The sequence below is a fragment of the Zophobas morio genome, unplaced genomic scaffold (genome assembly GCF_036711695.1).
Source record: "Zophobas morio isolate AGI-343-1 ecotype UQ-CSIRO unplaced genomic scaffold, CSIRO_AGI_Zmor_V1 ptg000022l, whole genome shotgun sequence".
In the NCBI taxonomy this organism is placed as follows: Eukaryota; Metazoa; Arthropoda; class Insecta; order Coleoptera; family Tenebrionidae; genus Zophobas; species Zophobas morio.
Window position 1 is genome coordinate 3,303,697 of NW_026972127.1, and position 14,701 is coordinate 3,318,397.

At 33.4% G+C, this 14,701-nt stretch overlaps 1 protein-coding gene across 1 annotated transcript in view; it reads left to right on the forward strand.

Moving 5' to 3' along the window:
- Positions 1-321: 321 nt before the first annotated feature.
- Positions 322-14,701, forward strand: part of Dally (division abnormally delayed) — a 346,375-nt gene continuing 331,995 nt past the window's right edge. Inside the window, exon 1 of the mRNA XM_064062229.1 lies at positions 322-627. Within this exon, the coding sequence (XP_063918299.1) occupies positions 453-627 (175 nt within the window). The 5' untranslated portion in view covers positions 322-452. The remainder of the gene's footprint in view (positions 628-14,701) is intronic.

The window sequence follows — 14,701 nt, forward strand, 5'->3', positions numbered from 1 at the left end:
TTTGTTTGATACGTTCTTACGCACGTTCCGAAAGACGGAATAAGTGTCTTGGTGGCATTTTTCCTTTATTCCGAAAATCCCGTGACATGACACATTGACAAGCTATGACTCGCCTGCCATAAACCCGTCTCGCATCCGCCACCCGCTGGGCGGATTACGCACTCGGACCCATCGCCAAAGCTCGCCCATTTCAGCCCATGACGCACCGCATCACCTGAGCGTCAGATGCCGCCAGCGTCGCATCCAAGCTCTCCCGAAAAAAATTTCAGGTGCGCTGCGCGCGCACCGTCTGTCACTTGTTTCAGTCTCGGCCGCCTCGATCCTCTCCTTTCAGTCGTCTGCGAGCGATGGTGGTGTCGGTGTCGGCAGAAACCGCCTAGAATAGCGTTCTCGTCGCGTGCGTTCGGCATCTCAACTTCTTCGCCAGAACAATCGAAAGAAAAAATCCCACGATGAACACCGCGTCGGTGGCGACTCTGTTTGTGTGTTGGTGTGTGCTGATGGTGTCCGCGAAAAGCGCCGAAACGTCGGGCCGGCCCAAAAGGACGGCCACGCCGGCCAGCTGCGAAAACGTCAAGGAATTTTTTCTGACCAGGAACCTGACCGTGCCGACGCTGGGGAAGAAAGGTACAAAAATAAAAAAAACACCAAGGGTTGGGGTGGCTTTGACACTTGTATCGGATTCCGGCACGCGGCAATTAGCATAACTACCCTCCGAGCAGATGCTGCGGGGCGCTCTCGTGTGAACTGACCTTAACATTGCCGGACGACACCTGTTCTATTAATAAACCCACACATGTTGAATAAATATTAGGTTTAATCGACAATTCGCGTTGAATGCTCCAGTTTTATAGATTCGAACGCGTTTGTAAATCAGGTTTACGAGGATTGGCGGCGAAAAAGAGAGCCGCTGAGGGCAGTGGCGGCGCGGTTCGCCGTTTCTCGGGGGGGCTGTAAAATTTGTTATAATGAAAACGTTACGAGCCATTACGAGGTGATAAAAGGAGCGATTATTTTAACATTATCTGGGCTCGTTTTTCACTGGACTCACGCTTTTTTGGGGGAGTTAACTGGAGTTGATTATGTGAGGGCCGGATTTGCTCTTAGTCAACATTCTAGGGATCGGACGAACTAATTTGGACACTTTGGTTTAAAGCTGCGGTTACAACACTCAGCTGGTCACCGGATCGGGGCGAGAACTAATATCTAGCCTAACATGACGTTTATTAAGGGTTTTGTGTTACACGGGTGGTAGTCATTACCTCGTTATGTTAATGGTGTTAAATTTTTATCAGAGTGTACACAATGTACTTAAATAATGACAGTGTTAACAAGTCAGGCTTTATTCACGCCCAAAATCACAGCTAAACGAGATAAAATGGGTTTTTAATAGATTAGAAAATAATCTCTAATCTGATCTGTTTAAGGTTGTTTCACCGATTTTGCAACAATTATTACACACTCGGTGATGTGTTTCGGTTGCAGATTTATGTAGCCAAAGTGGAGTTTTGACGTTCCTTTATAATGTCATCCATCATTTTTTGAATAATACTGGGCTTAAAATGGTTTCTTGCCGTAATCCTTCTATTGTACCGAACCTGTGTAAAAACTTCGTATTCTGACGTCTTATACCTGTTTATTTTTTTATACTTGCACTGGCTTACTACGCAAGCTTTGGTGCACTTTATGAAACCGACTGTCGACATGTTTTTCGCCAAGGCCGTAAATTAAGAAAATAAGTATACATTTTTTATGTTTTCAAGATTTAAAGTGAAGTGTTGTACAAATATACAAAGATTATCTTGAATAAACGTACCGAAAACCGCATGTTTTACTAATTTATATTCGGGTGATGACTGAACGTTTAATTTAGTTTTATCTAAAAAAAAGTGAGGTTAAGTTGTATTATTACGTTTTGTTAGCGGCCATCGATTAAATTTTAGGTTTATTATAGACTGACTTCACAATGTTTGTAAAAAATCGGTCAACTTGAAACTTTCAACTGAAATTTTTTCGAATCAACTCGTTGAAATGTGTTTCCTAGAATTTTTTGAGTTTTTTAGTCAACTTTTCGAAAAATTAATTTTTTCAGCCTAAGAATTTTTTTGACTGTTTTTCGTGCACCCTTCGAAAATTACCTAGTCATTCATCTAAATTTTGACCTGTAGAAGTTATTTCCAACTTATCTCTTCGATAATTTCAACAATTTTTCCAAAATCGATGTTTCCAGATTTTTTTTGGGATTTCTAGTCAATTTCTTCTTTCCCGGTATGAATTTTTTGACCGTTTTTCGACTATCCTTTGAAAATTACCCAGTCATTTTCATGTAAATTTCAATTTGTGGAAGTTATTTCCGACTTTTTTCTCCGAAAATTTGAACAATTTTTCCAAAATCAATAGAGCAAAAAATTGCGGTTTTCCAGATATGAATTTTAAAAACCGAATTTTTCGAAAATGAAAATCTAGGTCCGGAACCATCAACACGTTATATTTTTCGAACTAGCTCGTTGAAATGTTGTCTCCAGATTTTTCCAAAAACTCTATTTTCCCGGTATGAGTTTCTTGATAGTTTTTCATGTAAAAATTATTTCCGGGTTCATTTTTTCGAAAATTCCAATAATTTTTTCAGAATCGTTACAATTAAAAATTACAGTTGATATTTTTTTAAAAAATCACATTTTCAAACAAAATTTTTCGCAAATATTTGTGCGGAACTATCAACAAGTTATTTTTTTTCGAATTAGTTTGTGAAATGGATTTCACAGAATTTTTTGATAATTTTTAGGCAACTTTTTAAAAATCTCAATTTTTCCGGTGTGAATTTTTTGACATTTTTTTGGGCATTTTTCAAAAATTACAGAAAATATTCTCTTGTAGATTTCGACTTATTGAAGTAATTTTTGGCTACATATCTTCGAAAATTCCAAAAATTTTTTTTCCAAATTAATAGAATGAAAAACGACGATAATTCTGCAGATATTTTTAAATATGTATCTTGAAAATTCCATTTTCAAATAGAATTTTTGCGGAAGCCATGATCATGGACCATCAACAAGTTACGTTTTTCGAATCAATCGAAATGTATTTTCCTAGAATTTTTTGGGATTTTTTAGTCAATTTTTCAAAAATCTCACTTTTTCAATATGTGTACCTGACGTTTTTCAAACACCCTTCGAAAATTACCTAAAGCCATTTTCATGTAAATTTCGACTTGTAGAAGTTATTTTCGGCTCCGTTTCTTCGAAAATGTCAACGATTTTTCCAGAATCGATAAAATAAGAATTAACAGTTTTATAGATATTTTAAAAATTGCATTTTCAGGCCAAATTTTCGAAAGTCTTGCTCCGGGACCATTGACAAGTTTATATTTTTCGAAGCAGCTCCTAAATATATTTTCCAGAATTTTTTGAGAATTTTCAGACAAATCTCAATTTTTTTTCTGTATGAGTTTTTTGACAGTTTTTTGAGCATCCTTTCAAAAATACCGAAAATACGTATTTTCTTGTAGATTTCAACACGTAAAAATTATTTCCGGTTTCATTTTTTCGAAAATTCCAATATTTTTTTCAGAATCGTTAAAATTAAAAATTACAGTTGTCTAGATATTTTTTTAAAAATCGCATTTTAAACCAAATTTTTCGAAAGTGTTGGTGCAGAACAAACAAGTTATTTTTTTCGGACTGGTTTGTGAAATGGATTTGACAGAATTTTTTGTGAATTTTCAGGCAACTTTTTAAAAATTTCATTTTTTCAGTTTTTTTTTTTTTGTTTAATTTTTTTGAGTCTTTCAAAAATTATCGAAAATATTTTTTCCATAATTGGTAAAATAAAAAATGACGATAATTTTCGAGATATGTATTTCTAAACATTTCGAAAAGACCATTTTCAGACATACTTTTTCGAAAGTCATGGTCGCGGGCGTCGAAATGTATTTCCTAGAATTATTTGAGATTTTTTGGGCAACTATAAATAAAAATTCTCACTTTTTCAATAAGAATTTTTTGACGATTTCAAACACCTTTCGAAAATTACCCAAAAACATTTTCATGTAAACTTCAATTTGTAGAAGTTATTTTCGGCTTCATTTTTTCGAAAATTCCAACAATTTTTCCAGAATCGATAAAATCAAAATGACAATTTTTGAGAAATTTAAAAAAATTGGTTTTCAGGCTGAATTTTTTGTAAATCTTGGTCCAAAACCTTCCACAACCAATGTTTTTTGAATCAGCTTATCGAAATATATTTATCATAATTTTTTGAAGATCTTAAGTAACTTTTCAAAATTTTTAGTTTTTCAAAACTCCCCGGTATGAATTTTCGACCCTTTTGCTAGCACCAGGCTACAATTACCCAAAGATATTTTGTTGTAGATTTCGATTGGTTGAAATTATTTTCGTCTTCATTCTTGAGAAATTAAAAAAAAAAATTCAGACCGAAGTTTTTGTAAATCTTGGTTCGAAACTTTCCATAAATTACGTTTTTTGAATCAGCTCATCGAAATGTATTTGCTATAATTTTTTGGGAACTTTTGAGTAAATTTTAGAAATTTTCAGTTTTTCAAAGTATGAATTGTTGACCGTTTTTCGAGCACTGTTAATTATTTTCCGAAGACATTTTCTTGCAGATTTCATTTCTTTGAAAATTGGAACATTTTTTCTAAAATCGTTAAAATGACAAGTTTTCCCTTCAACTATATTTTTAGAGCTATCTCATCAAAATGTATTTTCAAGTTGTTTTTTGAGGATTTTTGGGAAATTTTTAAAAAGTTTCAATTTTTGTATGAATTTTTGTACCGTTTTTCTAGCAAATTTCGACTTGGAGAAGTTATTTTCGAGTTCCAACAATGTTTCAAGAATTGATAAAATAAAAAATGAAAGTTTTCCAATTTAAAAATTGGATTTTAAACTGAATTTTTCGAAAGAAAATCTTGGTTCAGACCATCAATAAGTTATATTTTTGGAACTAGCAGTTTTTTAGATACATATTTTAAAAATTGGATTTTCGAAAATTTTGCTCCGGGACCATCGAGAAGTTTACATTTTTAGAAGCAGCTTCTAAATGTATTTTCCAGAATTTTTTGAGAATTTTCAGGCAAATCGCAATTTTTTCTGTACGAATTTTTTGTCAGTTTTGTGAGCATCCTTCAAAAAATACGGAAAACAGACATTTTTTTAAAAATCCCATTTTCAAACCAAATTTTTCGAAAATCTTGGTGCGGAACCATCAACAAATTATTTTTTTGAATTATAGCGGGCGAAATGGATTTTACAGAATTTTTTGAGAACTTTCAGGCCACTTTGGAAATTTCAATTTTTCGGTATAAATTTTTTGACATTTTTTGAGTATCTTTCAAAAATTATCCTAAGTATTTTCTTGTAGATTTCGACTTGTAGAAGTTATTTTCGGCTTCCATTTGTTCGAAAGTCCCAACAATTTTTCTACACAATTTAACAATTGCATTTTCCGACCAAATTAAATTGAATTTTCTGACCAAATTTTCGAAAATGTTGCTTCGGGATCATCGACAACTTTATATTTTAGAATTTTAAGGCGACTTTTTAAAAATCTCAATATTTTCTGTATGATTTTGACAGTTTTTTAAGTGTCCTTTCAAAAATATCGAAAGTATTTTCTTGTAGATTTCCACATGTAGAAGTTATTTCTGGCTTCATTTCTTTGAAACTTCCAATAATTTTTTCAGAATCGATAAAACAAAAATTGTCAGTGTGTCACGAATTTTGAAAATTGCGTTTTCAAACCAAATTTTTCGAAAATCTTAGTGTGGAACCATCAGAAAGTTATAATTTTCGAACTAGTTCATCGAAATGTGTTTTTTAGTCTTTTTAGTTGATTTTAAGCAACTTTTTAAATAGCTAAATTGTTTCCCCTTATGAAGTTTTTGACCATTTTCAAGTACCCTTCCAAAAATATCTAAAGCCATTTTTATGTAAATTTCCGCTTATAGAAATTATATCTGGCCTCATTTCTTTGAAAATTTCAATAATTTTTTCAGAATCGATAAAATAAAAATTGTCAGTGTTTCAGGAATTTTGAAAATTGCGTTTTCAAACCAAATTTTTCGAAAATCTTAGTGTGGGGCCATCAGAAAGTTATAATTTTCGAACTAGTTCATCGAAATGTGTTTTTTAGTCTTTTTAGTTCATTTTAAGCAACTTTTTAAATAGCTAAATTTTTCCCCTTATGAAGTTTTTGACCATTTTCAAGTACCCTTCCAAAAATATCTAAAGCCATTTTTATGTAAATTTCCGCTTGTAGAAATTATATCTGACTTCATTTCTTTGAAAATTCCAATAATTTTTTCAGAATCGATAAAATAAAAATTGTCAGTGTGTCACGAATTTTGAAAATTGCGTTTTCAAACCAATTTTTCAAAAATCTTAGTGTGGGACTATCACAAAGTTATAATTTTCTAACTAGTTCATCGAAATGTGTTTTTTAGTCTTTTTAGTTCATTTTAAACAACTTTTTAAATAGCTAAATTTTTTCCTTTAGGAAGTTTTTGACCATTTTCAAGTACCCTTCCAAAAATATCTAAAGCCATTTTTATGTAAATTTCCGCTTGTAGAAATTATATCTGGCTTCATTTCTTTGAAAATTCCAATAATTTTTTCAGAATCGATAAAACAAAAATTGTCAGTGTCTCACGAATTTTGAAAATTGCCTTTTCAAATCAAATTTTTGGAAAATCTTAGTGTGAGACCATCAGAAAGTTATAATTTTCGAACTAATTCATCGAAATGTGCTTTTTTAGTCTTTTTAGTTCATTTTAAGCAACTTTTTAAGTAGCTAAATTTTCCCCTTATGAAGTTTTTGACCATTTTCAAGTACCCTTCCAAAAATATCTAAAGCCATTTTTTATTTTCTACAAGCGGGAATATACATAGTATATTTCCGCTTGTAGAAATTATTTTTGAATAATAATTGATGAAAAGAAAAATGACAATTATCGAAATATGTATTTAGAAATTTCATTTTCATACCGAATTTTTTGAAAAACTTGATCCGGGACCATCAACAAGTTACGTTTTCGATTCAACTCGTCAAAATGTATTTCTGGGAAATTTTGACATTTTAGCAACTTTTCAAAAATCTCAATTTTCAATACATAAGAATTTTTTGACCATTTTCCGAGCATTTTTCGAAAATTACCTAAAAATTCTTTCTTGTACTTTGATTTCAACTTGCAGAAGTTATTTTCGGATTTATTGCTTCGAAAATTCAAATAATTTTTCCAAAACCTATATTTCCAAAATCTCCACTCAAAAATTTTCTAGTTCCCTACAACATTTTTTTTTTTCTAGAACGATTATATCGTTTCGAGATTTGTAATGATTTTGGATGACTAATTCCTGCTTCGATCTAATACAAGTTCTCAGTGGTCTCTCATTATATATAATTGATTGATATTCTGAAATAGCACTGTTATTTTCTTTTTTAAAACCTGAGTTTTATTCTTTTATTGACCCATTAATAACACAGATTTTTGCCACGTTCCTCACTTTGTGATTACCATTTCCATTTGTATATAAGAGTATATAATTAAATTCTAAATGGAGATTTTAACATATCTTGACCCCAAACTTATTTAAAAAATCTATATTTCTATGGCTAGTGAGATAGAGACCTTTTGGAATAATTTTCAGTAGTCAAAAGTTGTGACTTCTCGTTCGAAATTATATATAAGAAAAAATAAAAAATGGTACTTTTATTTAGGTACAATTATTATTAAGAATGAAATGTGGAAACACTTCGATAAAGCAATTTTAACACTTATTCCGCTGTGTTTTAATACAGACATCGCTAGATTCGCAAATTCAGCAAAAACAAGTTTGAAATCGTAGCAATAAAGTGTAATAACTGGTTGAACAGTTGAAAGTTATTTATAGGTTAAATAAAATTTTACTGCTCGGTCGCAACAAACTTGGAAATAAACCATTTAGAGTGAAAATACTTTGACAACACACTTATAAAACATCGTAGTAGACCACAAGCGCCCGGACGGATCCACTTGTGAATTTCGGGGGAGGAAACTGCACAAAAATCAGTGACGAACTTCGTGCCTAAAAGTACTAATAAATAAAGTGATATAGGTATTCTAAACCAGTAGTTGTCTTACGTTGGAATAAAAACACTTCCTGAGTGAATTTCCATTCCACATGTGTGGCACAAACCCAGTCCATTGTCCCCGTCTTTCCTCAATCCTGGTGTCCGCAGCATTAACAATCGATGATTTATCGACTTCCAGTCGTGACAAACTAATAGTTTTTATTGTTCATAAATCACACTCTCGATTAGTAATTAATTTAGAAACCGTTTTTCAAACCCGCCTGATTTATTCAACCCAACAAAATCAGCGAGCGACACTCTCAATATATCATTATTAAGACTCGTGTTGTATCTTAAGCCGGCTCCACTGCGATAATTACGCCGGTTTTCAATTACACCAACATGATAAAAAATAAACATTAATTCCCCAACACAAGTCGCTTCTTTGTTCCGTGTACCGCTCAAATGTCATCTATTCAAACCAACCCTTGCGCTAATTGTGAACGCGTCCTCTTATCTCCCACTGCATTTCCGGTACGTTGCAGTTTACGTTTGCGGTTGATAAAGCTTTTTCTGCTCCGGAACGGTATCTTAAACGTGTTAATTGAGCGGGAAATTAGCAAACTTCTTATCTAGGGATTTTTACTTTTAATTGATGTGTATGGAGCGGCTACGGGAGACGGGAGCGTGAACAAAGGTGTGCCGCTCGATCGAGATTACAGCGGACATAACCTATTTCGCGCGGTTGACATTTGACAAGCCTAAAAATAGCGCTGGCGTTACCATCATAAAAATGTTAAATTTTTACGAGTATTTTTAACATGTGTAGTGAGGTCATTACTTTATATTGATCATTTAAGTGTCAAATAAACTGTCATTAATGAGATTTGGGGATTTATGGGGAAGGCAGGTGTGCGTAAAGTGGAGTCGCGGCTTTTAGTAAAATCCGCCTATATTTATTTATTTATTTATTTATTTATTTACTATTTCCATATAAACTTATTAATCGTGCAAGAATTTATTTATGTTTTTGTGTAAATATTTCCGTGATAACCTTCTCGTTGAAGGGCAATTAAAGTCGTTTATAACGCGACTGTAATGAAAATACAATTTTATAGCACATGTTTATCATAATTTCATAATTAGCATCGAAACGTTTGAACACGATTTTTATCTGTGTTTTTTGAACGAAACGGGGGAATTGGGGCGGGCTATCGTGTCACATGTGCACAGCATAATCCTGATTTCGAATTTAGCGCCTTTCAGCGTTGTTTTATCACAAGAATGTTAACCTTCTCGACCCCCATTGTTCTGGGGGCGTGATTGACTCGTATGCAACGCAAATCTTAAGCAGCTCAATTAAAACTAAACCTGTATATATCGGAAGGTTAATTCATGAGAGCGTTCCGACGCCATTAATATTTATCGGACATAGCTGCCTATGACACAGAGAAGTATGTTTGTGATTATATAATTTATCGGGAGGGACACTGCTTGCATACGAATCGCACTATTACGGACTTTGTCAAAGGAAGAACACAATTATCGCTGCTAACCAATTACCATAACTGATCTATTAGTACTACTAATAATGGTGGTGGCGTCTTGCTCCGTATCGGCTGAAGAGGGGAATCGCTGCCGTGAAACAACAATGCTGAAATTATAGGATAATTGACGTAATGTGGTGTATTGTGCTAGAAGTTTGTAGTATGGCTTGTAGACGTCAAATATGCATTGACAACACAATAATTCATTCACTTCTACGTACAATACGCAATCAAGAGCGATATATCAATACAATGATAAGTACTGGAAACACCGGCGGGTCACCATATTGTTGCAAACTGACACTTTTTTTTATGTCTAACTCGTACATTTTTCAGCCGTGTTGCGTCACGACGACACATTAGAATTTGAAATGAGTTGTAATCTATCGGTTACATGAAGTAATTACAGTATGTAGTATGAAATAATTACTTATCAGGGTCGCGTAGGCATTGGAATTTGAAAACCATTACCACACGTGAGTGTGAACGATGATTGTGATTCATTTTGAGCAGAAATAAACGATCAAATTAAGTTTTAATTAAAGTATTTCTATAAACTCAGTCGTCAATAACTAGCAATCAGTTTGTATTGTTTTGAAAAAAAGCTAACAATCGTGGTATTGTGTATGAGGTTACAGTTAATTATAGCTTGGAAGATGATTTATAAATAAATCGAAAGATCGGCGTAATTACGTAATCAATTTGTTTATTCTTGGAGAAAATTGTTGCGAGTCTGATTTTACGTACTTTCAATTTCTACTAACGAGGTGCTTGTTGAAATGTTGTTTTCGGTGCTTGGTTGTTTGATTTTTTGTTGACGCAACCGAAACATTTTTCTTATTTATAGAAAACTTAACTTGGGGCTAGATTCTTCTAAAAAATCAAGGGTGCAGCAAAATTTTACAATTTCACTTAAAAAGTTATGCAATTTTGTATACATTTAAGGTTTTCGTGAACATGGTAAGTCAGAATTTTCAAAAAAATTTGGTTTAGAGATTTTTTTAACCATGTTTTTCGAGTTCTGCAGAGTCTTCTTAACAGCATTTCATCGCGCAGATACGTCATTTTTTTTCACCCTGTATAATCGTTTTTTATATTTTATGATTTATCCAAGAAACAGAACTTGTTTGATCGTGTTTCAGAGGCGAGCGAAGTTCTGCCTAAATAATTTCAGAGTATTTTTTTTAACGGAAAAATCTTGGAGCCTTGGTGTCTTTTTTTAAAGGGTTGAAAAGGATTCTGAAGATCCTTGGTGTTTTGTTTTTGTGAGGGTTTGAAAGAATCTTGGGAGCCCTGCTGTCTATTTTAAAGGTCTGAGAAAATCCTAAGGGCTTCGAGTGGTTTATTTTTGATAGGGTTTGAAAAAATCTTTGGGAGCCCTACTGTCTTTTTTAAGGTTTGAAAGAATCTTAAGGGCTATGCTGTCTTTTTTTTTTAATTTGAAAGATTCTTGGGGGCTTCTGGTGTCTTTTATTTTTTAAACGGGTTAAAAGAATCCTGAAGGTCTCTGGTAGCTTTAGAAAGGGTGTAAAATGATCTTGAGGGCCCCGGCTCTTTTGTTTTTGAAAGGGTTTAAAGAATCTTGGGGCCCATGGTGTCTGTTTTTTGGTTTGAAAGAACTTAAGGGCAATGCTGTCTTTTTTAAGAATAGAAAGAATCTTGAGGGCTCCTGATATCTTATATTTTAAACAGGTTAAAAGAATTCTGAGGGCCTATGGTAGCTTTAGAAAGCCTGTACAAAGATCTTGAGGGCCCCAAGTGTTTTGAAAGAGTTTCAAAGAATATTTATTATCTTTTTTTAAGGTTTGAAAGAATCCTGAGGGTCTCTGGCAGTTTTTGAAAAGGGTGAAAAGATTCCTGAGGCCTTGGAGTGCTTTGTTTTTGCAAAGGTTTGAAAAAAATCTTGGGACTATTCTGTCTTTTTTTAAGTTTTGAAAGAATCTTGAAGGCGAATGTTATATTTTTTTAATAAAAAAAAAAAACTGAAAGCCCATATGATCTTTACTTTGAAAGAGTTTGAAAGAATCTTCAAGGCCGTGCTGTCTCTTTTTAAGGTTTGAAATAATCTTGAGGGCCGATGGTATCTTTATTTTAGTTTAAAAGAATCCTGAGGGCACCGAATATTTTGTTTTGAAAGGGTTTGAAAGAATTTTGGGGGCCATTCTGTCTTTTTCTAAAGTTTGAAAGAACCCTGAGAACCTCTGGTAGTTTTTGCAAGGGTTGAAAAGAATCCTGAGGGCTTCGAATGGTTTATTCTTGAAAGGGTTTGAAAAAATCTTGAGGGCTATTCTGTCTTTTTTTAGGTTTGAAAGAATCTTCAGGGCGGTCGATGGTTATTTTTTTTTTTTAGTTTAAATGAATGTTGAAAGCCCTATTATCTTTTCTTGAAAGAGTTTAAAAGAATCTTCAAGGGCATGCTGTCTCTTTTTAAGGTTTGAAAGAATCCTGAGGGCCGTGTTATCTTTTTCTTGAAAGACTTTAAAGGAATCCTGAGAGCACCGAATATTTTGTTTTGAAAGGGTTTGAAAGAATCTTGGGGGCCATTCTGTCTTTTTCTAAAGTTTGAAAGAACCCTGAGAACCTGTGGTAGTTTATGCAAGGGTTGAAAAGAATCCTGAGTGCTTCGAATAGTTTATTTTTGAAAGGGTTTGAAAAAATCTTGAGGGCCATTATGTCTTTTTTAGGTTTGAAAGAATCTTCAGGGCGGTCGATGGTGTCTTTTTTTAGTTTAAATGAATGTTGAAAGCCCTTTTTAAAATCTTTTCTTGAAAGAGTTTAAAAGAATCTTCAAGGGTATGCTGTCTCTTTTTAAGGTTTGAAAGAATCGTGAGGGCCTTGTTATCTTTTTCTTGAAAGACTTTAAAGGAATCCTGAGAGCACCGAATATTTTGTTTTGAAAGGGTTTGAAAGAATCTTGGGGGCCATTATATCTTTTTCTGAAGTTTGAAAGAATCCTGAGAACCTTTGGTCGTTTTTGCAAGGGTTGGAAAGAATCTGAGGGCTTCAAATGGTTTATTTTTGAAAGGGTGTGAAAAAATTTTGGGGGTCATACTGTCTTTTTTAAGGTTTGCAAGAATCTCAAGGGCCGATGGTATCTTCTTTTTTTAGTTTAAAAGAATCCTGAAATCTCATTATCTTCTTCTTGAAAGAGTTTAAAGGAATCCTGAGAGCCTTTAGTATTTTGTTTTTGAAAGGGTTTGAAATAATCTTGGGTGCATACTGGTTTTTTTCAGGTTTGAAAGAACCTTGAGGGCCATGTTGTCTTTTTTAAAGTTTGAAAGAATCTTAAGGGCTCCAGATATCTTATATTTTAAACAAGTTAAAAGAAAAACCCGAGAACCTCGAGTGTTTTGTTTTTGAAAGAGTTTGAAAGAATCTCGGGGGCCATGCTGTCTTTTTTAAGGTTTGAAAGAATCCTGAGGGCCCCAGGTTTTTGTTTTTCAAGGAGTTTGAAATAATCTTGAGTGTATACTGTTTTTTCTTTAAGTTTGAAAGAACCTTGAGGGGCATGCTGTCTTTTTTAAAAGTTGAAAGAATCTTGGGGGCTCCCGGTATCTTATATTTTAAACAGGTTAAAAGAATCCTGAGGACATTGAGTGGTTTGTTTTGAAAGGATCTAAAAAAATCTTAGGAGCCATACTGTCTTTTTTTATGAGGTTTGAAAGAATTTTGAGGGCCCATGGTATATTTTTTTAGTTTTAAAGAATCCTGAGAGTCTTGAGTGTTTTGTTGTCTTTTTAAGGTTTGAAAGAATCTTGGGTGCCATCTGTCTTTTTTTAAGGTTTGAAAGAATCCTGGAGACTTCTGGTAGGTTTTGAAAAAATGGTCTAAAAGTATCTTGAGGGCTTCGAGTGGTTTGTGTTTGAAAGGGTTTGAAAAAATCTTGGTCGCCATACTATCTTTTTTTAAGGTTTGAAAGAATCTTGAGAGCCAATGGTACTTTTTTAGTTAAAAAAAAATCCTGAAAGCCCATACTATCTTTCGCTTGAAAGAGTTTAAAAGAATCCTGAAGGCCTCGAGTGTTTTGTTTTTGAAAGAGTTTGGGTGCATACTGTCTTTTTTTAGGTTTGAAAGAATCTTAAGCGCCATGCTGTCTTTCTTTAAGGTTTGAAAGAATCTTGAGGGATTCTAGTATTTTATATTTTAAACAGGTTAAAAGCATTGTAAGGGCCTCTGGTAGCTTTAGAAAGGGTGTGAAAGGATCTTGAGGGCCCGGAGTGTTTTGTTTTTAAAGGGTTTAAAAAAATCTCGGCACCCATGTTATCTTCTTTTAAGGTTTCAAAGAATCTTGGAGGTGCTGGATTTCTTTTATAGGGTTTCAAATAATATGGTTAAAGGTTTTGTAAGAACCTTGGGGGCTATTGAAAGAATTTTGAGGATCCCTGGTACCTTTTTTTTATGTAAAAGAATGTTTCTTGAAAGAGTTAAAAAAATTTGCTGTGTTTTTATAGATTTTAAACAATCTTGAGGGCCTCTGGTATCTTATTTTTGAATAGTTGAAAATAATCCAGAGGGCCTTTGGTATCTTTTTAATTAGTCCGAAAGAATCCTGAGAGCCTTGAGTGTTTTACTTTTATTTTTTAAAGGGTTTGAAAGAATCGTGAGGGCCCCTAGTATCTTTTTTCAAGAATTTAAAAGAATCCTCAGGACCCATGGAATTTTTTTTGAAAGAATTTAAAAGAATCTTGGGGACTCCAGTATTTTTTTGATTTAAGAATATCGTGAAGGCCCCAAATGTTTTGTTTTTGAAAAAATTTCCAAGAATTTTGGGGGCCCCCTATGTCTTTGTTTAAAGGTTTCAAGACTCTTAAGGGCCTGCCTTTTTTTTAATTGTTTTGTTTTTCAAAAAAGACCTTTGTAGGCTATTCTTGATGCTTTATTTTTGCACCTCCTGGTATTTGGTTTTCGAAATTGAAAGAATCGTGGAGGCCCTTTGTAATTTTGTAATAGTTTGTCATAAAACATTTGGAACCATTTTTTTTTTGTTGACATTACAGAAACACAAATTAAATTAAATTCCAAAAAAAATGGTCTTTTTTGCAGCGAAAACTGTTCCAGAATTACCCAGTTCTATATATTTCAGCGTG